Here is a 27,387-nt window from a genome sequence, read left to right on the forward strand (position 1 = left end):
GTGTTCTAATATTTCAAGGGTTGCCACAAAGAAGAGGGAGTCAAGCTATTCTCCAAAGCACCTGAAGGCAGGACAAGAAGCAACGGATGGAAACTAATCAAGGAGAGAAGCAACCTAGAACTAAGGAGAAATTTCCTGACAGTCAGAACAATTAATCAATGGAACAACTTGTCTCCAGAAGTTGTGAATGTTCCAACACTGGAAGTTTTTAAAACGAGACTGGACAGCCATTTGTCTGAAATGGTATAGGGCTTCCTGCCTGAGCAGGGGGTTGGACTAGATGATCTCCAAGGTCCCTTCCAACTTTATTATTATTATTATTATTAATAATAATATTATCCCCATCATTATTATTATTAAACATGATGGTTTTCAGTATACTACAATTTAGCAAAAGATGTGGTTATAAATGAAATGTTTGTATATTAGTAGCTTGGGATGGTAGTTGGGCTGTTGGTTTGCTCTCCAAGCTTGGCAAGTGGTTATAAATTTCACAACAGCTAAAAAAAAAAACATCTTGAGTGAAACTGTTCTTCTTGCATAGAATCAAGAAGGAAAAACCCTGCAAACAACAGAGACAAACTAAAGAACAAACTCTGGTCAGTGATGAGAGAGACTACTCACTCAAACGATTCCTCCTTTCTTCTGATCGTGTCTCCTTCCTTCTCATTCTGGTGTAAAGGTTTGGCCAAGAAGGCCCCTGGCTAAGGGACAGGTATGCAAGGAAAGGAAGAGCAAGGGAGAAGCTGGCTTTTCTCCTCTCTCTTAGTTTGCTGAATGCCGTGTTTCTTGGACTTCCATGTAAAGCAGAAGCATTCACCCTTCTGTTTAATGTGCCATTGACTTTGGTGGGGAAAAAAAAGTGAATTACGCCAGCATAAAAGGTAGAGAGAAATTGTGTGTTTCTATGCATGAAGGCTCAAGTAAAACATATTGTCCCTTATAGACTCTTAAACAGACCTTAGCTCAGGCCATTTCTTAAATATAGCAATAGCATTTAGACTTATATACTGCTTTACAGACCTCTCTAATGGGTTTATAGAGTCAGCGTATTGCCCCCAACAATCAGTAGGATGGAAGGCTTGACAGTGTGAGCAGAGTTTGCCTGCAATACTGCATTGACAGTGTGAGCAGAGTTTGCCTGCAATACTGCATTCTAACCTCTGCACGACCACGGCTCTTAAATAACATGGCCTAGATCAGGGTAGGCAACCTTGGCTCTTTTATGACTCGTGGACTTCAACTCCCAGAATTCCTGAGCCAGCCATGGCTGGCACAGGAATTCTGGGAGTTGAAGTCCACGAGTCATAAAAGAGCCAAGGTTGCCTACCCCTGCGCAAAGATCCTTTATTTAATATATGGATTTCAGTTACTGAAACCTCTGTGAGAAGAAGACAAGGCCTTGCTGGGTTGTGACCTAGTGCATTGCTCCATGAACAGCATGGCAGAAGTCAACGGACCTTGTTTTTTATAGAGTGGAGGAAGGACAACGAAAAGAAAAGTTGGATTGTGTTATGTGGCATTTGTTCTTGTTACAAGGGTGATGAAAGTGGACTTTGATCTATGGAAAGGGCATTCAAATTATCAGTGTTTACTGTGTAGTGACTGAGAAATATTGATTTAATTACCAGGTGTTTCCCCAGCTGCCAGGTTTTATTTCTAGAGGCCTAAATGTTCTTGGTTTGTAATCCAGCATAAAGAAGGTCACTACCGTGCTCTGAGGAGGCCCGCATTTTGCCCCATCGAGTCATTTTTTTAAAAAACATTTTTTAAAAAGAGATGACTTGAGCAAACAATTGACGATGCTTTCCAATCTAATTTATATAACTCGTTTCATGGAGCAGTTACCTACGATGTCATTCTATCCTGTTGGTCTTCCAGAGGGCCATAAATACCTGGCTGTTCTCCTAAGCCTTGTGGTATGGTGCCTCCAGGCTGCTTCTCTGGATGTGAGAAGGCAGGAGGGTTGGGAGTGGTTGCTGGGCTCTCCAGTTTTTTCCTTTTTCTTTGCCTTCCATTCTAGTTTGAGTTTGCAGTTAGCTGCTTCTTATTAGATAAGAGAGATAAGATAACCTTTATTGTCATTTTTATACTGTGGGCACAATGGCACACATCAAAAATGAAATTTAGTTGCCCGCTCTCAAAGTGAAACACATACATGACACACACCTAAACATACCATATACAACATATGTATAGACCCACATCCCTACATATACGTAGCAATAAATATTAAATATTGTCCATCTTGAGTATATAACGGAAGGAGGAAGCTTGAGAGTTCGCAAGGTTAATGCTGTATGGAATGTAACTCTGGCTGAATCTGGATCGGATTCCACGAAGCCTCCTCCCAGAAGGTAACAAGGAAAACAGGTGGTGAAGAGGATGTGTAGTGTCCCAGACAATCTTGCGGACCCTGCTCAAGCAGCACTTCTGTGCTATGTCCTGGATGGGAGGGAGGGAACTGCCAATGATCTTTTCGGCCATTCTCACCACTCTCTGCACCGCCTTCCCATCTGAAGCAGTGATGCCTCCAAACCAGACTGTGATGCTATATGACAGGATGCTCTCGATTGTCCCCTGTAGAAAGTGGTCAGGACAGGGGAAGGAAGATGTGCTTTTCTCATCCGGCGCAGAAAATGCAGGCGCTGCTCTGCCCGCTTCACCAGTTTCTCACTGTTGAATGACCAAGTCAGCCTACTTGTTAGCTGCACACCCAGGAATTATACTGATTTTATACTGTCTGGTATATTGTAAGCCAGTCAGAGTTATTTGAAGTCATCAGCATATCAAATCAATAATAAAACACATTACAAAAATACTTGATCAAGTGACTATCTCTTGAAAATATTATTTCACTTTCTTGGAGAGTATCTGTAACTACAGTAGTGGCCAAAATTGTGGAAACCTTTTGGGAGAAGTGTACAGTAGAAATGCCACCTTTGATTAAGTTCCCACCAATTTTTCTTCTAATTTCTTTATAACTGTAGCCTTGTTCACTTAATAATACTATTTTACATTGCTTTCTGGGTAACCAGTCAACTCTTTGCACCATTAATTTTACTATGTTTACCAAGCTCACTAAATGAAAGAACACAAAAAACCCCAACCAACTTGATAGCGATCACATAACATACTGACAAATATCTCAGCTTCAATACATGACATCAAGAACTGAATCCTAATGTGATCTGATTGGCTCATTGCCAAAACAAGATGACACTGATTGGCTCTCTAAATACTCATGCTCATTGGCTACAATCAGATGAAAGAAAGCTATCTGATATCAACCTCAGCAAGTTGTGCTTCCTTTTTCTGTTTATTTGGCTATAACTTTTCATAGAATACAGTATAGATAATTGAACAAACTTTGTTGCATTACATTCTTGATTAAATTATCTTTCCATTGATATATAATTTTATGTACTACTCCAAAAAAAAAAAAAGTGGTGCTATTAGGTATCAAACCTCAAAAATACACTTTTCCCAAAAGGTTTCTACAATTTTGGCCACTACTGTAGAGGCCAATGGTTTTAACTGGAATCATGTGTTTAAAGGATACTTTAGGAAATTAATTAAAAATGTTTTTTTTTTCTCTAAATGTCTATTAGCTATGGTCTTTGGCCAAGAATGGTTTCAAAGAAGTAGGAGTGAGTAATATATATGTTTGCTGGCTCTTTGGATACAGTATCTAATAAGGTTGGGTAAATAATACAAATCTCTTCATTAAGACTATATTGAGTAAGAATATATCAAATGTTAAGGATTTGTATTTGATGAAGCTAATATTTGTTTCTTGTTATGGATAGTTAAACATACACACAATCCATGTTGGGATATGTTCTCTGTCAAGGAAAGTCCTCCAAAGATTTGAACTGGAGTTTTATATGATTTGTATTTTTTAGACCAATATAAACTCTGAATGCTGTAACTAGTGGTGAGATTCAGATATGTGAACAATCAGTTCTCTGTGTGGTTGCTACTTCCGGATGTCCATTCTGGGCCTGGGCAACAAAAAATTAGCTACCAGTTCTGCCGAATTGGTACATACTGGTGAATCTCACCGCTGGCTGTAACATCTTAAAATATTTTATGGAGATAACAGAAATATTTTCACACTTACAAAGAAACTGTCTTCAAAATATTCAGACAGGAGCATCTTAAAATAGAGTATGTCAGTTGGGATAAGTCACAGGTTAAATGCAACCAAGGAAAGTAAAAAAAAAAACAATGAAGTCAGCTAAAATATGAGACAAAAATATGCATTTATGATAAGAGATCAGGATTGGAACTGATATAGATGGAATAAAGAACAGAGAAATGAAAATATCAATCTGTGGCCAAGGAGCATGAAACCGAATAATAAATCCTGCCTCCAAGTGACAAAAATAAATGAAATCTTTGGAAACCTGATCAGCAAACCTGGCTGGAGGTGCTGGATCTCCAATTGCATAGCCTCATAAATCATTTCATAGATGTATGAGTGGAATCAGTAGAAAACAGAAAGATATAGAAGGCAATTAAGTATCACATTCCTATTTCAGCATAAAATATTGTCAATCCCTGTAAGGTGATATAATATGTTTTCAACTCATATGGAACAAAAAAATGGCAACACTTAGATGTTGCTCTCAATTCAGACAGTTTAGGATGCATTAGTTCATCCACAAAACCTTCCCAAATTCTGCTAGACATACTTGTCATAATAGTTGAGGATGTTCTTGTTCACACTAAAGGTTTCATGTGGATGATTAAGTAATTTTAATAGGTAGAATTCCCGTTTGCATAAAATATTTCACTGAATGCCACTGAATCAAGTAATATGGATTTTATACTAAAATATTCTTAGGCAAGGAATGCTAGGTGGAAGTATGCATAGTCAAATGTCCCCGGATTAACATTTCAGCATTCAGCACATTCGTAAATGTTATTTCTTTAAGAGGTTGTGAGTAATGAAAATCAACTTGAAATATGGGAATCGAGAAGCTGTATATTATAGTGGCTAATGTGTTGGACTTGAACTCAGGCCAAGTCCCTACTCAACCACTGAGTGATTTTGGTCAGTCACGCTGTCTCAGCCCAAATCCTCCACGCAGAGTTGTTGGAGTGGAGATCAAATAAAATCAGATCAAATGTGTACCCTAGGTGGGATGTAGATGTATGCAATATGATTAATTTATAAACAGCTGTGCTGCTTATAAAAAAAGAAGCCCCCACCTTTATTGCTTGGTTAAAATTGCTTTGACAATCATGAACTTCAATAGTTTTAATTGTTGTGCTATTGTTCACCAGCCATATCAACTGGATTGAGATGGGCGGCTATAGAAATCAATCAAACAAACAAACAAACCAGTCAGTCAGTCAGTCTATGGTCAATATTAACATTTCATTTATGTGGTTCTAAATATTTGTTTCCTTTTCATTATTATTATTTCCCCTGCAGATAAGTAAACAGCAATTGCAGACTGTCAAGGATCGCTTTCAAGCCTTTCTCAATGGAGAAACTCAGATTGTTGCTGATGAAGCCTTTATGAATGCTGTCCAGAGTTATTATGAGGTAAGAACATGAGCCTTAGATGTTTGCAGAGCAACCTATTTGTATTTCATAGCCCTGAACTACTCTAAGGTAAAGTATACATCCTTCAATCTTTTCAGTGCAACTTAATTTAGGCACAAATCTTCACAAACTGTAGTCTAAGTAAGAGAACATCATCATCCAGTTGCCTGGATCTTCACTAGAAGTTGAAGGTAGAAAGCTAACCTAAACGTGATCTGACTGTTGATTCATCTGGACTAATCCATTATCCCTAATGAGTGTTATCATGGGCTGCCCAGTCTGTTTTAAATCCTATTTGGAGAAGCTTAGAATTGAACCTGGGGTATTTTGCATGTACATTCTAGAGTCGACCAATAGGTTCTGATTATAGGTATTCCTTGACTTACGACCACAATTGAGCCCAAAATTTCTGTTCCTAAGCAAGACAGATGTTCAGTGAATTTTGCCTCATTTGTTGCCCGAGTTGTTAGGTAAGTCACTCCAGTCGTTAAGGTAATGATACAATTATTAAGTGAATCTGACTTCCCATTGACTTTGCTTGCCAGAAGTTTGAAAAATGTGATCACATGATCACGGGACACTGCGACCATCATAAATATGAGTCAGTTGCCAAGTGTCTGAATTTTGATTATGTCATCATGGGGATATGGCAAGGGTGGTAAGTGTGAAAAACAGCCATAAGTCACTTTTTTCAATACCGTTCAGTAACTCTGAACAATCACTAAATGAACTATTGTAACAGTAATTGTTGTACCACCTCTACTATTATTATCTTTGGCATGAATTATATAAACATCCATAATGGGAAAATGGCATAATTCACATGACAGCTTATGATATAAGTTCTTTCCTGTGCTATTACAGGACCAGGTATGGGTCTAGAAGTCACAACACCTCTCCTCACACCTCTAAGCAAATTAGCATAATCATTCTCATGAATAGGATCTAGGTTTCCTAAAGCAAAAAATGGTACCCAGAACAAAAGGAATGTTCAGTTATGTTACTATATTCATGGAATTCCTTCTCAATGGAATCTTAACTGTGTCGGGAAAAGAGGCACCAGTTCCTCTAAGCTTTTTAAAAGGTTTCATTAATGTAACTATTTATAAGAAAGTCTGCATCCACATTTCGTTTTACCACAAGCACAGTTAATTGAGAGTGGATTGAGCCCACTGTTTGATAAGTCCTGAAATTCAAGCCTTTTAAGGAATAGGATTGTTCCTTAAGAATGTAAAAAAGAAAAGAAAAGAAAAAGAATCACTATGAATGCCTCTCTGGGAGGCTTTGGAGATTTTCCTTTTGAGAAATTCATGGTGGGCTAAATGCTAGCTGCAAACTAAGTCTGGCTACTGTTCAGACTTCTCTCTCAAAATAATCATGGAGTGGTTTGAGAATTGCATTTGATTTTTTGAACATTTGAAGATGGCCAAGGGATTTCTTCCAGTTTGTGCACTGGCATTTTAAAAGGCTGACATTTTTAAAAGAGTGCCAAACTGGTTGTTGTTGTTGTTGTTTTTAAAGATTACTTCTCTTCTCTGGAACTTTAAAAAGTTTCTTTTTTAAAAAAATGAGAATGCATCCCTTAGACATCTTATTTATTTTTAAAAGTAAGTACAGTTCCTGTCCATTTCATCTGCTTTTCGAATATTTTGTTTGCTGCTGCTGCCTCCTCCTTTCGTCATCCTTACAAAAACGTGTCAGAGTAAAAAGCTGCTTAAATGGATAATGCAATGAAGCACATTTTTGAGAATTAGACCCTCTCCTCTTTCTCTCGCTCTCTCTCCCTACCTCTCTCCCCTCTGTCCTCTTCCATCTTTCCTGTCTCCAGTCTTTTCTCTCCGCTTTCCTTGTCTCCTTTGAATGAGAAAAATCTGGCATCAGGGCTTCATGATGTTGGTTCTCCTAGAAATTTATTAGATGATGGGAAAATTTTATTGATCTCTAAAATAAATGCATATAATGAATTCAATAGGCCCTCAGAGCTGGAAGGGTTTATGATCAATATTGTCACACCATATCATAAAGCTGGTAACCTCTTGATCAGTAAACTGGACAGAACATCCAAACCTTAGTAGAATTTCTGCTTTGCACATCAATGATCCCAAGTAAGGGATGCAGGTGCCATAAAAAAGCATTTCCTGGAGTTGATGAAGTAATATGACCTGGTACTTTGTTTCTTTCCCACCAATAACCAGATTGACCCAGATTCAGCACACATAAAACACTGGAAACTTGGACAGTTGGTTAGGTTTTTTTTATACATCTTTTCAGTAACTGATGGGAGACTTTTATTTTACAAAAAGAAAGTTTACAAGTAAAAAAAACAAACCTGAAGGATTCGAAAATTATAAATGCCTTCAACTGGTTCAGAAATTTATCTTAATAAAACGATTTTAACTAGAGTCACTTGTTGAGAGGGGCAGCTATACAAATTGAATAAATAAATAAATAAACTTTTCTAATTTATCTTTTTCTACACTGTATTCTTCAAAGTCCATTTGCATTATACTGTATTCTTATATCTTACTCTTCTACATCTCTGATGTAGCTGTTTGTAGCTAACTTCTATATTTTAGTTAACTTAATCCCTGTATCTCTCTTATCACTTTCCATCCTATTATGCTGGTTTTGCTACTTTGCTCTTTCCCATCTTTTTTCAAGGTTCTGTTTTCTGTTTCTCCTCTGCCAAAGTGTTTACTTTTCTTCACTTCTTGATTCTTCTTTTCTTCAAATCTTGGTTTCATCCAAAGGAAACAACTTCCTTCATGCCAGGTTTGAAGGGAGGAAATAAATGCCTGGCTCTCCCCAGTATTCTCAGCTGTCGCCTCTTTTTAGCATTGTGTGTTTCTCATCAAGACTGTCTGTCTTCCAGATTACCTCTTTATTTGACTCCTGGACTTTAAGCTCTGTTTATTCATCTTAATTTTTATCAGGTTAGAGCTCCCAGGTAGCCAACTCGTCTTCCCTCCTGATAAAAGGAACGTGTTCGTATGCCACTTATTCTGGAATACTTTTAATGGAACAACTCCAGAGAAGGAATTTGAAGATACAGAGAAACAGTATCTGAAGATGCCTCTCAGCCAGTTTATATTGGCTCAGAAGCTTGTTTTACTAACTAGCCAACTATTGGAAGGCAATAAAAAGACTAATGCGGAATTGGGGAAGTATGTATTTTCCATTACTTAGTCATTAAATTATTTTGTGCCATTTTCTCATTTCAAAGGTCAGATATTTCAATTAGGAGATGCTATTTTCCAATTATATATCTTCGTTAAAAGAATAAATATTTTGGCATGTAATTAGATTGTAAAGACATCTTCTGTGTGCTAATTAATTTGTGCTACCGATCATCATAGCATCCCACACTGTTTATTTGACATCGTCTTATATTGGATGGGTTCATATCACTTCAAAGTTTTCAACACACAAATGCAATAAAGTTTACACCTTCAGTGTGAAATGACCCCTGTCCTATATATGTCAGGGATGTGCAGAAAGTTGAATTTCTTTGTAGATGTCAACTCCAAGTTTACAGAAGTTATTGCCACAGGAAGTCATACTGAGTTAGAAGTTAATCTATATAATCTAGTTAATCTATATAATCAGTCCAAGGACTGGCCTTTGCTTATTTGAACAGTTGCAAAGTGATGAAACCATATCATAGATCTGTTTGGAGGTTTGTTACATTAGCTGCTATGCGCTAAACAAAAATTCATTCTACTTCCTGCCTCAAAATGCATAGGCCATATATCACCTTAGGGACACAGATTGTCCACTCTTGATCAACTCCATTATTGTCCACACTGTTTTATCATGGACCTCAAGCTATTATTTAGATTTGATGGCCTAACAGCCCACAGCTCAATTTAATAACTTCATGATCTATTTTTCCCCTATGGCTTTTAATGCTATTGGTAGATGGGATCTTTGATATATTGCTCTCCCTAAATCCTGATTGTCATCAAATACTGGAATAAATAAAATAGGGAAGGCAGAATAGAAACTGACTTCAAATGTAAAATAACTAAATACAATTATACAGTATGTGATGATAAAAAAGGAACAACAGGGAAAGACATATGAAATAATCACCAGCATCTTCAAAAGAATAAAATTCACAAAGGAAGAAGAAAACAACAGCACATCTCTTCCTGGATATCCACATTAGCAAAGGAAATAAAGGCAATGCCTTTATTTAAAAAAAAAACCACACCCACACTAAGTGCTTCATTACCAAAGTAACAATTCAACCTCTCACAAGAGGAACATTATTCAGAGAAGCAAAAACTCACGGCAACAACCCAAAACACCAGGCTGCCTATACAACATCTTCCAATAAAGTGGATACTCATGCAAAAGTACAACCAACACAAAGGACAACACTGCCATATATCCAAAACATCTAAGCAATAATCAAAAACTATTATAATCACACTGTGGTATTACTGTAGCACACAAAACTTCTAAAGCCCTCCAAAAGATCTTAAGTAAACCAAAAGATCTGGTTGCCCAAAAATTAAAACAGGAGTCATCTACTACATACAGTGTAAAGACAGTCATTGTGTAGGACAGACAGGCACACTAGCAGAACACATCCATGAACACCAACTAGCAGTCAGAAGACACAATGAAAATTCCTTAACTTCACAATACATGGATAGATTTAATCACAGTTTCAGCTGGGACACTGTAAGCATCCTAAACCGAGCTAAATCTCAAAATGCCAAGTAATTCCTGGAAGCTTGGTATTCAAACAAATCAGACATCAACAGGTACATTGTGATAAACAACATTTATACACCATTCGAAAGAGAGAATACAAAAGTTAAAAGGGAAACAAAAACTTCTCCTCCCCAGCAATCAACACTCAGAGAAGCAGAAATTAGCACCGCAATTGACGCCAGACAAACAATCAAGCAGCAAACAACAGCCCAATCAAGCAACTTCTTTTTTTTACTATTTTTATCTTCTATAACTATAAACGTCCCAGTTTAATGGGAAGTCTTGGAGATATTCTCAAAGCTGCTTTTGATCCAGTGTCTCCCCGATATCTTTTAAAGTGGAATTTTCAAAAACTAAAATGCATAGCAGCTGCACACAGTTGGAATTTCATCTTCTCATTAGTGAGACAGAGTTTTCTTCCTTTAATTGAAAAAAACTGTGAGAACTACATGGGACTTTGTTGCATGCTAAGATTTGTGTCTGCCACTGCCTGTATGTGATCTATGCAACTGTTTACCTGTTGAATCAGAATCATGCTCGGCATAACTTACTACTTGTCTATTGCAAACATACTGTTGAACGCTGCTGTTTCCCAGGATGTGCATGAAGGAAGTTTATGGAAGCAAATCTCTCAATGATGTCCTTTGAAAAACTGGAAGGGACTGGAGGCTGAAACATATAGAAAACACTTGTCTAGTTTAATGAAGAGAAGGACTAGGGGTGACAGGATAGCAATGTTCCAGTATCTCAGGGGCTGCCACAAAGAAGAGGGAGTCAAGCTATTCTCCAAAGCACCTGAAGGCAAGACAAGAAGCAACGGGTGGAAACTAAGCAAGGAGAGAAGCAACCTAGAACTAAGGAGAAACTTCGTGACAGTTAGAACAATTAACCAGTGGAACAACCTGCCTCCAGCAATTGTGACTGCTCCAACACTGGAAGTTTTTAAGAAGAGGCAGGACAGCCATTTGTCTGAAATGGTATAGGCCGGGGTTTCCTACCTGAGCAGGGGGTTGGACTAAAAAACATGAAAGGTCCCTTCCAACTCTATTATTGTTATTGTTATTTTGACGGTTAGAAAATCATGCCGGGAGATTCGGTTGTCCAGACAATAAAAGGATAAGATGAAATTTTCTCCTCACTTGCTTGTGCAGTGACAATGTGAATCCTGTTGCTGTTTTTTTTTTTTTCTTTCTGTCATCTTGCAATTTGTTATTTGTCTGGGTATAGAAATCTCTTCTGCCAGTGGAAGGCTCAATCAAGAAAAGTGATTAGCTTTTACAGATTTGAGACTCCCAGTGGAGTGTAAAAATCTGTCACATTTTAAGGTCATCTTTTAAAAAAAGTTTTATTGAAGTTTATTGTACGATAAAATAGAAATACCCAACAAGTTAAGAACGTTAAAAAGAAGGATTCAGAACCAAATAAGATTAAAAAAAAGAAACTAGAAAAAAGTAGTGATTTCTGGAGTTATTTCAATGCAGTCGCATACAAAGAGAATTATAACCTCAAGCTTTTGCTTTACATTTCTAAATATTTCAAGCCATTTCTATAAACAACAAAATCATTCTAATCATCAAAACCTAAAGTTAGAATTTCATTTAAGTAGAAAATCCAGAAGTGGTTTCCAAATAGAATCACAATTAGATAAATTCTTCTCTTTAATTAAATCTCTGCCAGACCATCACCTTTATTCATTCTTCCATTTTGAGAATTAGTGTATTTTTCCATCTTTCTGCATGTAAGATTCTCGCCACTGTTAACATAGTTAGTAATAAAGTTCTAAATTTTCTTTCAAGCTAGTTGTTCATCAAACCCAAGAGGAGGGATTCCAGTATCATTTTTATATTTATTTTCAGGTTCTTCTGAATTAGGATAGAAATCCGATCCCACTATTTGTGTGCATTATCACAAGTTCATCAGAGATGATAAAAATTATCCTCTTTTAAAATTAAATTTCTGTTATACATTTCTGGTTTCTTTTTACATTCTTAGGACAACATTGAGTTGCGTATTTATTAAGAACCTATGGGATGGCATAGTGAAATTTATAGACCACTTCATTACAGAGGCTTTAGACAGTGTACTAAAGCAAAACACAGTACAAGAAATCTATAATATATTTTAAAAATCTGTAAACTGCTTGTCAAGTTCTGGCTGAAAAGCTCAATGAAATAAAACACCAGAGACATGGTGATCTCTAATGTAAACTTTATTAGACATAGCATACTGGTACGATAAAAGAAAAAGCTAGCTCTGGCAATATGGTGGGAAACAGATAATTAAAAGAGTAAAACTTTCCCTCCCTCTCTGACAAATCAGGACACATTGTCCAATTAATCTTCCATTAATTGTTAGAAGAAGAAAACCTTGGTTCACCAAAACATCTCTTCCACAGCTTCGGCTCTCAGATTGATAGGGAACACCTGTGGATCTCAAGCTCTTCCCTCCCCCTCACCACTGTAGGCAAGCTAGAAGCAATATGGCAGTCCTAATAACAATAAATCTTCATAGCTTGACACTACTGCTGCTATATTACTATCACTAATAATAATGATAATTGGATCTTCCTCTAGCTGCTTAATCTCAAAAAAGCTTTCCAGAGGCAATGGTTTTAATTATTCTTTGGAAGATTGTAAGAGTTGGAGGCATTCTTGTCTCATGATTAAGCTGTTCCAAAGTATGGTTAGGGCCACCTCTGTACCCTTCCCCTACATACCTTCTGATATGAAAGGACCTTCAGCAACTTCTCCCTATTCACCTGGGTTGGGTGGGCAGAATTTATTTGGGATGGGCAGTCTTTAAGATACCCAGGCCTCCCTTATAGTACCTGAGAGGTAATAAGCAGCACCTTGAATTACATTGAGAAAGAAACCAGCTTGTGCAGACAAGGTAGTTCCTGTAATAGTGGTGAAGAAGATGAAGGTTTTCCCTATCCAGTCATGTCCAACTCTAAGGGGTAGTACTCATCTCTGTTTCTTAGCCGAGGGAGCCAGCATTGTCAAAAGACATTTCCATGTGGCTGGCATGACTATATGCCAGGACACATTAGTGGAATGCTATTACCTTCCCACTAATGGGGTACCAATTTACCTACTTCTTTTTGCATACATTTGAACTACTAGATGGGCAGGAGCTGGGGCAAGTAATGGGAGCTTACTCCATCGCACAACACTTGGGTCTCAAACCTGGGCTGTCAGCTTTCCAACTGACAAGCTCAGTGTCTTTAACCTAACCATGGCACCCCTGTAAAGACACCACAATACTGTGATTGTCCAATAAGCACTAGGGAACTGCATTTTACATGAGTTGAAGTTTCTGGGTGGTCTTCAAGACTACATTCAACTCCATGTAAAACAAATTTTTCTACAGCCTACCCAGCTGTTTCTGAACATGCTGTATCCATACATTTCTCAGTATTCAGACACATTAATATTCTAGACCAGGGGTGTCACACTTGCAACATCACGTGATGTGTTGCGATGTATTTTCTCCATTGCCGGCAATGGGGTGGGCACGTTTTTGGCATGATGCATCTGGCCCATGGGCTGGCAATTTGACACCCCTGTTCTAGACCCTCTAACCTATTAATAATCCTTCCTTTTTGTGCTAAGTAGACAAATGCATCTATCTTGTTACTTGTTAGTCTGGTTTGGTTTGTGATAGCCTTTTCTCTTCTGCCACTTAATCTGCTTTGAGTAGTTCCCATTTCCCCATGAGTGAAATCTCCCAGGAGCGGTATCCCTATATTGAAGGATGGAGTACTGGAAATTTCCACATTCTTTGAAAATGTATAGGGGGAGCAACTCTTGCACACTTTTTGCAAGTTTGGCAAAACTTACTCTTGCAAAATCCTTTTTTATTTGTACTTAGAATTCTGACATATATCCAGGAGTTGAGAGAACAAAAGTGTCTGAGGGGGTGAACAGAGCCTGATTAAAAAAAAAAAAAAGTGGTTCCAAAATTGGTTCCAGACATTTACAGGATCCTCTCCATTGGACACCAAGAAGGGCTTTATAAAGTTTTATTTTATTAATGTATGTATTAAAGTCCAATTGAATGTTGAATGCCTTATTTTGATTATTCAATCCAACCATGATGTTAAGGCCCAGTTGTATTTTCCTGGGCCCACCTCAGCCAAGTTTTTCCACTTACTGTATACACATGGACTAGATTATTTCCAATCACTGACGGGTTATAATTATTGCAGAAATATGAACTAGTCTTTTAAATATAACAGCCTGCTTGGCCCCTGCTTCTATCCATCATTCTCTTTCTCTCTGTCTGATTTATTAAAGATCAATGATTTAAACACGGCTTCATAAGTCATAGAGTTCTGGCTTGGTCAAAGACAACTCAGTACTATTAATTTATTTCAAACATGTGTCATATTTTGGACACATTATGATGCATCTATCGGAAAGATGACAGTGCTAGGCAAGGTGGATAGAAGATGAAGAAGCAGCTGGCAGCATTTGAGGCCGATAGATGGAGAACTGGATGCCCCAGAAATGAAATTACAAGAATTGCATAATGCAGCAAGAGACAGGACTGTTTGGGGACCACAGAGTCACCAGGAATCAGTTGACTCAACTGAGCATAACAATATTGAAAATTCTCTATTAAAAATTCTCACTGCTGATATTTTACAGGTGAAAATATAGAGATTGAAGAAATTTATTTATTTATTTTTCACATTTCTGAATTGCCCAGCTTCCTCAAAGTATTTGTACTAAATTGCAATTAGTACAAATATAGAAATGGATGGAACCTTAATATTTCCACTTGCAATTTTGTTCCACTTGTTAAATGAATGTGAGTCTCAATGCACATTAAAGAGAAGCAAAGCTGGCCACCATCTTAACTGTTGTGATCCTCCTCTCCATTGGGATGCTGACCAATGGAGCCAAGCAGCACATATACAGTTCCTCCGTACTATGAGATAAGTATCTATGGATAGTAATGTCCTCATAAATACCTCTTGTATCTGATATCTGAAAAGCATATGTCCTATTCTGCTTCCAACTACTAGCTGGGTTCTTAGGTCCCTTCCAAACCTACCTTCTTCCTGCATGTTTCAATAAGAAATATAAAGTTGTTCCTCTAGAAAAGACACAGATAAGAACAAGAATTTATTTGAACATTTCAGATGGATTCAGGGTATGAACAAGTCCTGTGCTTATATGATGGAATATTAAGCTCTGGGGAAACCTCTCCATAGCATCTGAAGGTGGGCACAAGAAGCAATGGGTGGGAAGCTTATCAGTGGGAGATCTAGCCTGAAAATAAGGAAGAATGTTGTGAGAATGAGAAGAACTTGCCTCTCAGAATTGTGGGTGCTCCATCATTGGAGGTTTTCAAGAAAATATTGGACAACCATGACATAAGGATTCCTGCCTTGGGCATAGGGGATTGGACTAGAACAGGGGTCCCCAACCCCTGGTCCATGGACCAGCACCGGGCCCTGGCATGTCAGCAACTGGTCCACACAAACAAGCAAAGCCCCATCCGTGAGATGCAGGCAGCACACAAAACTGCACCCTCTCCAGTCCACAGAAAAACCTCTCTCCACAGAACCAGTCTCTGGTGCCCAAAAGGTTCGGGACCTCTGGACTAGAAGACCTCCCAAGTCTCTTTCAGCCCTATGAGTCTATGCTTCTATGAAAGCATTTCAGGTTTCCATTAACTTCACTTCATTTGGTAAAAAAGGGCAATATCATGTTTTATTTACTCTATGGATAATACTATCTTCCAGGTGAACATCTCTCTTTCATATTTTATGGAGTCCTGTGTTTTTTTTTCACACTGTGGTTGCAAAAAGGTCATTGTTGACAAGTGGCTGCTAGGGAGATGGGGGAAAAAAAAAACATGATTTCTTCGTGTTCCCAAAGTAGCTTTTATGGTGTCAAATGCCTTTTCATCCCCCAGATCTGACCTGTGCTTTTTACTCTGCCACGCTTGTGAGTGGTGATAAAAAGAGACCCTGAAGATAGCAAGAAACACAGATTGCCTTTCTCACACCAGATGCAGCCAAGTAACAAGGATCTGAACTGTGTTTGCTTCTGAAATAGCACCCTGTCATTCACTGCAATTTTCTTTTTAATTAAACGCTGCCACAATGCCCCTCGCTGGTCAAAGTATATTGGAAAATTTATGCTGCTGTATATGGGTAGTCCCAACTTGCTTCACAATGCCATGAGGTTAATTGTTTAAGTAATGTATCTTTCTTACAACATACTGTATTTTTTCTGCCCAGCTGCAAGGTATTTCAGTGTTTACTGAAATGAACCTAGTGCAGATACTCAGAAAAAAAAAAGAGTTTGGGAAATAACAGAAATTGGGGGGGGGGAATTATTGTAATGAGGTGACATTGAGGATCTCACTGTCCTTGGATTGTTCATAAGCTTTGGAAAAATACATTAAATGGCTCAATCCCATGGTCATAAATTATAAGCCGAGGTGGCGCAGCAGTTAGAGTGCAGTACTGCAGGCCACTTTAGCTGACTGTGTTCAGCAGGTCAGTGGTTCAAATCTCACCGGCTCAAGGTTGACTCAGCCTTCCATCCTTCCGAGGTAGGTAAAATGAGGACCCAGATTGTTGGGGGCAATGTAAATATATATATATATATACATTGCTTACTGGTGTACACCGCTTAGAGAGTGCTTGCACTTAAAGCGGTATATAAGTGTCATAAATAAAATAAATAAATAAAATAAAAGTAAAGGTAAGGGTTTCCTCTGTCCAATGGAGTCTAAGAGGCAGTGCTCATCTCTGTTTCTCAGCTGAGGGAGCCAGCATTTTCTGAAGACACTTCCGTGGCCATGTGGCCAGTATGACTATATGCCAAGGTGCATGGAACACTGCTACCTTCCCACCAAAATGGTACCTATTTATCTACTTGCATTTGCATACTTTTGAACTGCTAGGTGGGCAGGAGCTGGGGCAAGTAACAGGAGCTCACCCCGTTGCATGGTGCTCGGGCCCTGACCCCAGGCGGTCAGCTTTCCAGCTGACAAGCTCAGCATCTTTAACCGCTGAGCTATCTCACACACACACCTCTACTGTGGTCATACACTTGATAATTTTAATTTCATAGAAGAAACTTTATGCATCCAGTCTATTCTTTAATGAGCAAATGGCAGGAACAGCTGAAGGAAAGACTTCAACTTTGTTGCCTTGGGACCACTACTTCAGTCCAGCTGGCTTCTTTTCCATGGTTACAATGCTATTTCACTATCAAATAAAGGGCTAGGAGATTTTTCTCGAGCGGTGTACAATCCTGATTCCTTTATCCGTGAATGGAAGGAGTCTTGTTGGCATAGGCTGTAAAAAGCACAAAGAGCCAATGTAAGTGTAAATAAGATAAGAAATAAAATATGAGCATGAAGGAAGGAAAACGGTAATTAATTCATTGGTGTCTGCAAGGGAAATGAGGGTGCAAACAAGGAAAAATATTCAACAGTGTCATCATACAAAGGCCACAACTTCTACCAGACACCAGCATTTAATTTATGGCATTGCCATGTCCATCCTTGTGGCTTGCTGCAGATGCCACTAAAATGGATACCCTCTTAGTTACAATACAATTATATAATGGTTACATCCGTACTGCTATTGTATTTTTGGATTATACTTGCATTTTTTAAAAACTTATATTGTACTGACCTTGGAACATAATAAAAAAGGATTAAAGAAGGAACTCTGGAAACTTCCTAGAAATCATAGACACATGAATGAAAGCGAGTTAAACACAGATCATAACAGAAAATAAATGATGCCCATTTACAATCTCATAGATGGATATAATAGAACTGACAGTCAGGTATTTCTGACTACAGGAAAAAAAAATAGGTATAGTATTTTTCCTAGCAACAGAAGTAAGTGATTAGCCATTGTCTTCATCTACGATATGTTCTGACTAGCTTACAGTTTTGGGATTTCCTCATGCTCTTCATTCTGAGCACTAATCAAATCTGAACCTAAATTAGCTTCTTCAAAAATCAGCCAAGGTCATCTAGGGATGCCCATTTGTCCCATAAAACTGAGACTGAATGCAGGAAGAAACAGCACATGATTTCATTACCATAGAATATGACATTCTTCGAAAGCAAATTCAAAATAATATTAATTTGCATCCAATGCATAGAAATGAGTATGTGTGACCAGGGCTCATTTACATTGTGAAATAGATTGGATGTCAGCATGAAATGTGGAGAATGGTCTAAAAACAAAATAATAAAGCTTCTGAAACCTTTAAAAACATGTTTCTTTTCTTCAAATATTCAGAATTTGACAGTGTTCTCATGCAATGTTCTCCCATTCTATTTGAACTTCCATATAGAATGGATATTCTCTGCTATTGAACTGTGCTGTGACAAAGGATCATAGTTAACTGACAATACAGAGATTTAGCTCTGGAAAGCTCTGTTAAGAATGCCATATAGACGATTTCTTCCCTCCCTCCATCTCCCCCCAAATTCACAATGTAGATGCTCTATTATTCCAATTTTTAGAATTCTAGAAATGTCACAATCAAATGCCCAGATTGGAATGTCACATACATAGTTGTGGCACATGGGGACCCATATGGAGTTTTATAATGAGATATATTTCCAATTCTTTCACAATTAGGAAGTGTTAAGTTTATGTCTTTATTCACCTTGCAGGTATTTCTGAAAAGTGACCGTGTCGCCAGAATGGTTCAAAGTGGTGGGTTCTCAGCTAATGACTCTCGAGAAGTCTTCAAGAAACATATCGAAAAGAGGGTCCGTAGCCTCCCTGAGATTGATGGTCTCAGTAAGGAGACAGTCCTGAGTTCCTGGATGGCAAAATTTGATGCAATATATCGGGGGGAAGAAGACCCACGCAAAGCTCAAGCCAGAATGACAGCAAGTGCTGCTTCAGAGCTGATTCTCAGCAAGGAGCAGCTGTATGAGATGTTCCAGAACATCTTGGGAATCAAGAAATTTGAACATCAGCTCCTGTACAATGCATGTCAGGTAAGACTGCTTATTGTCCAGGGAACCATCTACTGTGAAATTGTGGACACAATAGAATATCTATTCCTGATAGGGCATTAGTCTGAAGCATATGATGGAGATGAACAAGCTTTGCCTCTGTTCTTTGCTATTCCTTCTGTTTCTGCTCTTTCTGTTATGAGGAACACAGAAAGGTATGCTTGACATGACATCTTATATTAGCCTTTGGGTATAGGATGGGATATTCAAAAGGCTAGCAGACTTTGAGGTATGAGTGATTCCACCAGACTCTACCAGGATGGGATGAAGTAGGGTGCTTGTGTTCTGATTAGGATTTTATTGAATGAACATTTTGAATGATATCCAGAGTATTGTCAATCTTATTGACAATTCCAATATTCATGGCAGAACAGTCCTTGGAGTCTTAGCTTTTGGAGTCAGACTAGTCACATAAAGCCATGCATAATGACACAGGCAGATGGAAGACATCCTAGCTTGGTTTGGTTGAAAACCTAGACAATTTGCCTCTTGTCTTTTAACAAATGAAATAGGGATGTGGTACTCTTCCATGTATACTTTATAAATTAGCAATATGGAGAAAGAATGCTCTGAAGGATATAACTTGCATCTGTTGATTATTCAATTTTCTACCCTACTTATGTATGGGTGTATTATGCAGGATGTTATTGGTGCTGGGAGCTTGATTGTGAGGTCCTCACTATAGCAGAATAGAATGGCTGAATAAAATATTACAAGAGAACCTCTTTTCTTCATCCTTTACTTAACAACAGTTGGCGAAGAATTGATGATATAGAGACGTTGGGTTGGAGTCTTATATAGAGTCTTTTAGATGTCTTCAGCAAAATTAAGCCTTGGAATTAAGTCTTGTAAAGTGGTAGAATCTTAGGCTAACTGGTAACCAGTCTTCCTCCATCTGAAAAAACTTTGAACCTCAAGGCCAAGACCAATGACCAGAGGCTTTAGGAAATTGTGTGCTACAAAAAAGCTAGGGAGTTGTCACAGCTTATAAAAAGTACCTGTTACATGTGTTGGTTCAAATCTCAATTAGATGACTTTGAACATTTAATGGTACTGATAATGACATAGCAGAGACCCGAAGGCTCTGTGGGTCATAGAAACAAGAGAGCTGCCAGACAGTTTTGGAGACATCAGAGGAGATTTGGAGGAAGACAAGGGGACTATAAAAGTGTTTTACAAATGCTTGACAATGCTTACAAGGGATTCATGACATTCATCAAGGTGAAAAAGGACAGTGCATCCTCAGATAAAGTTGCATCTGAGGGAGGATGCAATAGAAGGAGAAAGTTTCTTGATGTCAACTCTAAGAAGTTTTCAAGAAAATGTTAACAGAATATTAAAGAACAGAAGAAAAAAACGAGAGGGGAAAGTTAAAGAATTCCGATGAAAGGGAAACACAGTCAGCTGAGTTTGATTAATTCAAAGTTATAAACTAAGTTCTGATCTGTATCTGGTCATATGGCATTCTGGAGCTGAAATATATGTATTCTGTATTGTGTTCCTTTATGCATACTACAAGAAGGATTGCTGGTAATTGAAAACTAGATTTCTCATTTAAGTGCAATCAAATCTATTTCTAGAATTTTTACCCAAGGTTCCTCCCACTCTTTTGGCTGAACAAGTTAATTTGTTTTGTTTTGTCTTTCCTGAACTATATGTTAGCCTTATCTGATTTATTTTGTTTTTGCAGTCTAGAGATCATTACCTGTAGTTATCTCATGCAAATTTTTGAGGCATATGCTATATTTTTAGTAAATTCTTTTCTGTTGCTGGAAGGAGTGTTTTCCAGAGGTACAAATATTGAGAATGCATGAAGGTATGAATGAATGAATGAATGAATGAATGAATGAGTAATATATGAATGAATATTCTGGAGTTGATGCATTTAACGCTTGAACCTTTGGAGCCAAGTTTGAAATTGACTGGCTCATCCTAAACTAGAGGGGTTACCATAGTTACAGATTAATAAAACTGATGTTTTCATTTTGTATATCTCAGCTTTTCCCTGAATCTCTGCACCTGTTCAAAGTTGCAGAGATCTTGCTCAGATAATCTAGTTTTAGGAGAATGATCATAGTATCTGCAGGACTTGACCAAACAGTCTTTCAAAATAGTGACTTATTGGCACTGTCTGTAACTTTTATTTTATAATGCATTCTAATTGAAGATATTGAGAGATATTTCTTAAGGGGCAAGAGAATACTAGATTAAAAATAATGAAAACAATTTTACAAGCATCACAGAAATGCAGGTTAAAATAAGTTCTTTCAGGAGCTGCAAGGTGAATGTGATCATTAGTTGGTTAAAGCATCAACAATCAATAATGCGATCACCTCTGGTGACATTCAAAGATTCCTTAACATTTACACTGGGTCAGACAGCAAGGTATGATTAAGTAGTAATAGTAAGACAGATGGAGGATAAATGAAGATCTTGGAGAATCATATGCTAGGCTGGATCAAGAAATTTATCTTTAGTCATTTAGATCAGAGTTGACTTTGCAGGATCTGTTTTGTATATCATAAGCATCCCAGGTAAGTTATGCCACTCTGATTACATGCTAAGCTTTCATTATTTCACTAGTATAACATGAGGAGTGGATAGAGAGAGAGAGATGTGTGTGATATAGGGTCTCCTGCAAGGGGGTTGGACTAGAAAACCTCCAATGCCCCTTCCAATTCTGTAATTCTATGTGTGTGCACATGAAACAATAGGAAGCCAGAAATCCTGGACAATCTAGAGCAAATCACCCATAGAATTAGCAAAAGGTTCACATCTATTTTCTGCTTCACCTTTACCTGAAGAGTTTTTGAGAACTCTTCAGAATGAATGGGTTTTATAATGTACAATATGTTGTTTGACCTTTGAAGGCTGGCTATCTGGCAAAAGAAATGAATGTGCAATAGAAGAAGAACGCAATAATAACAAAAAAGCAAGTCAAACTCCTCTTCTTCACTCCACCATGATAATTACTTCTTGTGCTGAGACCTTTCATCACTTTCATAAGCTAATAGTTGATTTCTGTGGAATCTGTCTTTAGTCATTCCATTTTCATTATTTTTATGGGACTGATTGTTCTGCCATTACCTCTTTTATAGCTCTGCTGTTGCTATTACAGTGTTACTGCTGGAATTACTTGTTTAGCACACACAGTTTCCAATTGACATTTAGTAGAAAAGTTGATCTGCAAATTGTCTTGAGATAAATAGCGATGACAGGTTAGGGTCTATGGCATCAGTTGAAGCAGCACCTTTTCTATCACCCTTGCAATTAAATTCAGAACACTTTTAAAATATAAGAACTCCTAAGTCATCCTTGACACCTGATAAGTACATGGATACAATCACATTTTGTAAACAATACAGAAGTAGGTGCTGTAACAAGAATTAAGTGGAATGGCTTGCCATCAGAAGTTGTGGGTGCTCCATCCTGGAGGTTTTTGTCTGAAATGGTATAGGTTCTCCTGCTTGAGCAAGGAGTTGCACTGTAAGATCTGCAAGGTCCCTTCCAGCTCTGTGATGTGCTATGGCCATCCGTCTTTTGTTTGTATGTGGTTCCAAGTCAGTCTTGTAGATAAGTCCTTGCAGTTTTCTTGGCAAGATTTCAGAAGTGATTTATTTTGCCTTCCTCCTGGGACTAAGAGAGCACGATTGGCCCAAAGTCATTCAGCTGGTTTTGAAGACAAGACTAGAATTCATAGTCTCTTGGTACCTAGCTTGGTGCCTTTAACCATTACACCAAACTGGTTCTCCATGGTCAGCTGCTAGTTACTAAATATTATTATCATAGTAATAGCCAGCTGGAATCTACATATCTGTGTCTTTATAGGCGTTTGGCAATTTAGGCTGTCAGTTCTGGATGCTTTATGTACAGTGCATATAGAGCATGCAGTTGAGGAAGGCTGGTCTATAAAGATTGAGATGTAACATTCTTTGAGTTTGTCCTCTGAATGCATTTCTTTTTAGAGCAATTTCAGAAATTTTGTGGTTCTCAGATTTACATGTTCCAGGAAAAAAAATTATTTTTATTTCATGACTAGATCAATTTTCTTACATTTTTTCATCTTTCTCCTTCTCCAAATCAAAAATGAAAATTAAAAGCATCCCATTATTTAAAAAAGATATAGATATATAAAAGATGTAAAAAGAAGATATTAACCAGGAATTACTCTGGTTAATAACTTAGTGACCCATCTTAGGAAAAAAATCCAAGAAATGAAAAGTCAGATGACAAATTTATTTATTTATATTCAATCTTTATTATTTTTACAAATAACTCATAGTGGTGAACATATCCAACACACCTTCCTCCTTTAGGAATATTTCTTATTTTCAAAACAGCAGTTTCCTATTCATTTTAATTCCTGTTAGTTCTCTCCATTTCTACCTTTTCAATTCCTCCTATTTTGTTGTATGTCAATCTGGGATTTTGTTTTAAAAGGTCTGTGTAAATATTTGCATCGATTTCACGTTTATTTTTCCTAACAAATCTCTTATTTATATGGATTTGTAGATATATTTTAAAAAGTGAACAAACAGGAGCCACATTCTAAAAAGTGAGTAGGGTCACAAGAAAACAAGATTTGATTTAATACTGGTATTAATTTACTTTAACTACTTACATGAATAATTGCTCCCAATGTATTTTTCCTCCCATCACATTAAAAACTAAGTCAATTAGTTTTTATAGGGCTCAAGGGGCTGAATGCACCACTGCTTCCTGTAGGGAACACAGCATCCTTAAGGTAACATCAGTGAATAATTTTGTTTATCAGGAGAATGGAGTATTTACAGTGAGCACTTTAGTTTTGTGACTCAAACACTGGGGATGAGAAGCATTTACTGCCTCCCTTTGAATTGGAATAGATTTTTAAAAATAGTAAAAATAAAGTAACCAGGTATAGCTCATGGGTCCAGGAGAAGGGCCTTCTCTGCTGTGGCTCCTGCTCTTTGGAACATCTTATCCCCTGAACTGAGATTGGGTCCTGGTCTTCTGTCCTTCCACAGCAGCCTGAAGACCTGGCTCTGCCAGATGACTTTGCGCCCTAACAGGGTAACATCACATTGGAGTCCCAAGGATGCTTTTTCATCAGGAGGCAACTGTACTTTCTCATTTTTCTCTGAAGATGTTTCGCTTCCCATCCAAGAAGCTTCTTCGACTCTGACTGGATGATTGGGGGAATGGAATTTATACTCCTTGCAGGCAGCTGGTCATTTGCATTCTTTTAGAGCAGTGGTTCTCAACCTTTCTAATGCCGTGACCCCATAATACAGTTCCCCATGTTGTGGTGACCCCCAACCACTTATACATCACTGGGTGCCAGGGGTGTGGCCAAAGAAAAGGGGAAAAAAATGGCAGACAGCCTTGTTTGGCGACCCCCGTGAAATGGTCGTTCGACCCCAAATGGGGTCCCGACCCACAGGTTGAGAACCACTGTTTTAGAGAGTCGTTGATGCCACTTGGAGGTTTATCTGTGTCCTCAGGGTCCAACCACATTGGAGGTGGTTGTTGAATTAAGAGGAAATCCCACCTCCTCTCCCATCTCTCTCTCGCCCTCTTTCCCTATCTTTAACTATCTTTTATCTTGATTTTTATTTTTATTCTTTTAAAGATATTTATTTGTTAGGATTTTAATCTTTAATTTTTTAATACTGGAGGCTGCCCAAAATTGTTTGTTACCAGATGGGCAGAAAATAAATTAGATAGATAGATAGATAGATAGATAGATAGATAGATAGATAGATAGATAGATAGATAGATAGTCCTCAACTTGCAACAGTTCATTTAGTGACCGTTTGAAGTTACAACAGCATTGGAAAAAGTGACTTATGACTGATTTTCACACTTATGACTGTTGCAGCATCCCCATGGTCACATGATCAAAATTCAGATACTTGGCAACTGACTCATATTTATGATGGTTGCAGTGTCCCAGGGTCCTGTGATTACCTTTTGTTGAGCTTCTGACAAGCAAAATTAATGGGTAAGCCAGATTCACTTTACAATCATGTTACTGAGTTGACAACTGCAGTGTTTCACTTAACAACTGTAGCCAGAAAGTTCGTAAAATGGAGCAAAATTCATTTAACAACTCTCTCTCTTAGCAAGAGAAATTTTGGAGTTAATTGTGGTCGTAAGTTGATGACCACCTGAATGTATAGTAGTGGCCAAAATTGTGGAAACCTTTTGGGAAAAGTGTACAGTAGAAATGGCACCTTTGGTTAAGTTTCCACCATTTTTTCTTCTAATTTCTTTACAACTATAGCCTTGTTCATTTAATACAGAGGTGTCAAACTGCCAGCCTGTGGGCCGGACGCGTCACACGGAAGCTGCGCCCACCCAATTGCTGGCAATGGCAAAGCAGTGCCAATATGTTGCGCAATGTCACATGACATCACGAGTTTGACATGTCTGACTTAATAATACTATTTTACATCACTTTCTGGGCAACCAGTTAACTCTTTGCACCATTATTTTAATTTGATTATGTTTTACAAGCTCACTAAATGAAATAATACAAAAAAACCCAACCAACTTGATAGCAATCACATAATACACTAACAAATGTCCTTCTCTCAGCTTCAATACATGACATCAAGAACTAAATCCTACTGTGATCTGATTGGCTCATTGCCAAAACCTGATTGGCTCTCTAAACACTTATGCTCGTTGGCTACAATCAGATGAAGGAAAGCTACCTGATATCAACCTAAGCAAGTTGTGCTTCCTTTTTTTGGTTATTTGGCTATAACTTTTCATAGAATACAGTACAGATAATTGAACAAACTTTGTTGCATTACATTCTTGATTAAATTATCTTTCCATTGATATATAATTTTATGGTACTACTTAAAGAAAAAGTGGTGTTTTTAGCCATCAAACCTCAAAAATACACTTTTCCCAAAAGGTTTCCACAATTTTAGCCACTACTGTACATAACCACATATGGTCTGCTGCTGGTCTGCTGCCCGGTGCAATTCAAGATGTTGGTAATCACCTTTGAAGCTTTTCAGGCTACTTGAGGGAACCATCTCATCTCACTGAGATTGGCCCATCCCACCCATGCTGGCAGGAGAGACATGCTGCGGGCCCGAGTAGTTTGGCTGGCATGGTCTAGGAGAAGGGCCTCTGTTGTTGTGCTTGCCCTCTGGAACATCTCCCTCCCCCCAGAATGAGGTCAGCTTCCACCTTTCCAACTTTCCTAAGAGCCTAAAGACTTGGCTGGGCCAATTAGCTTGGGGCTCCAATGGGGGAGCATCCCAGTGGAGAGGGTCAATAGATTAACAACAGATCCCATCTCCCCCTCCCTCATCCTCTCCGTCCTTCCCCATTTTTAATTGGGTTACAGTGTTTGGCTTTTTGTATTAACTTATTTACAGTATGCTTCTAGCTTATACAATTTTTATATTTTATGATTGTAAGCTGCTCAGAATTACCCTGAGGTAAAATGGGTGGCTAATAAATGTTATAAATAGAAAACAAACAAACAAATACATACATACAAACATTCATACGTACATACATACATACATACAGACATACAGTACATACATACATACTATGTAGAGGAAAATGGGCATTACCTTCCTTCTGGGAAAAGGGTGGCTATTTAAGTTCCTTTATTAAATAAATAAAATAATAAACTTAATAACGTAGCCCCTGGGCATAAGTATCCCTCAACCAAACTTCACAAGCCTTCTTGAAGCAGCCAGTGCACAAGTATAGGAAGACCTTTTGTGCACCAGCTTGGCTAACCGATTTTTGGGTGGAAGAAGGAATAAACAGCAACAGCAAAAAAGAAAAAAGAAAAACAGAAACAAAAGCGAAAGGTTTGTTAGAAAGGAGAGATGTTTTAATTCACTTTTGGTTCTAAGTTCATCAATTGCTGGCTTTCAACTCACACATTCTGTTTGCCCAGTGCCTTCAGTAATTTATGCTGGAAAGAATTGCCCACTCCCATCAGTACCCTGAGTTTAGCCATATTTTTCAGTGTACACAGCATGCCATTTTCCACCGACATGAAACAATATTGTGAGCAAATGAAATACAACATGTAAAAATTGTGGTTATGAATCAGAGATATTTCTTTAGAC

At 37.9% G+C, this 27,387-nt stretch overlaps 1 protein-coding gene across 34 annotated transcripts in view; it reads left to right on the forward strand.

Moving 5' to 3' along the window:
- Positions 1-27,387, forward strand: part of CADPS (calcium dependent secretion activator) — a 448,877-nt gene that overhangs the window by 92,167 nt on the left and 329,323 nt on the right. For all 34 annotated transcript variants that reach the window (XM_039326616.1, XM_039326619.1, XM_039326630.1 and 31 more), the window contains exons 2-3: positions 5,444-5,557; positions 18,944-19,276. In XM_039326616.1, coding sequence (XP_039182550.1) covers positions 5,444-5,557; positions 18,944-19,276 — 447 coding nt within the window. The remainder of the gene's footprint in view (positions 1-5,443; positions 5,558-18,943; positions 19,277-27,387) is intronic.

Source organism: Crotalus tigris, unplaced genomic scaffold (genome assembly GCF_016545835.1).
Source record: "Crotalus tigris isolate CLP2741 ecotype Arizona unplaced genomic scaffold, ASM1654583v1 scf7180000024342.5246164, whole genome shotgun sequence".
In the NCBI taxonomy this organism is placed as follows: domain Eukaryota; kingdom Metazoa; phylum Chordata; class Lepidosauria; order Squamata; family Viperidae; genus Crotalus; species Crotalus tigris.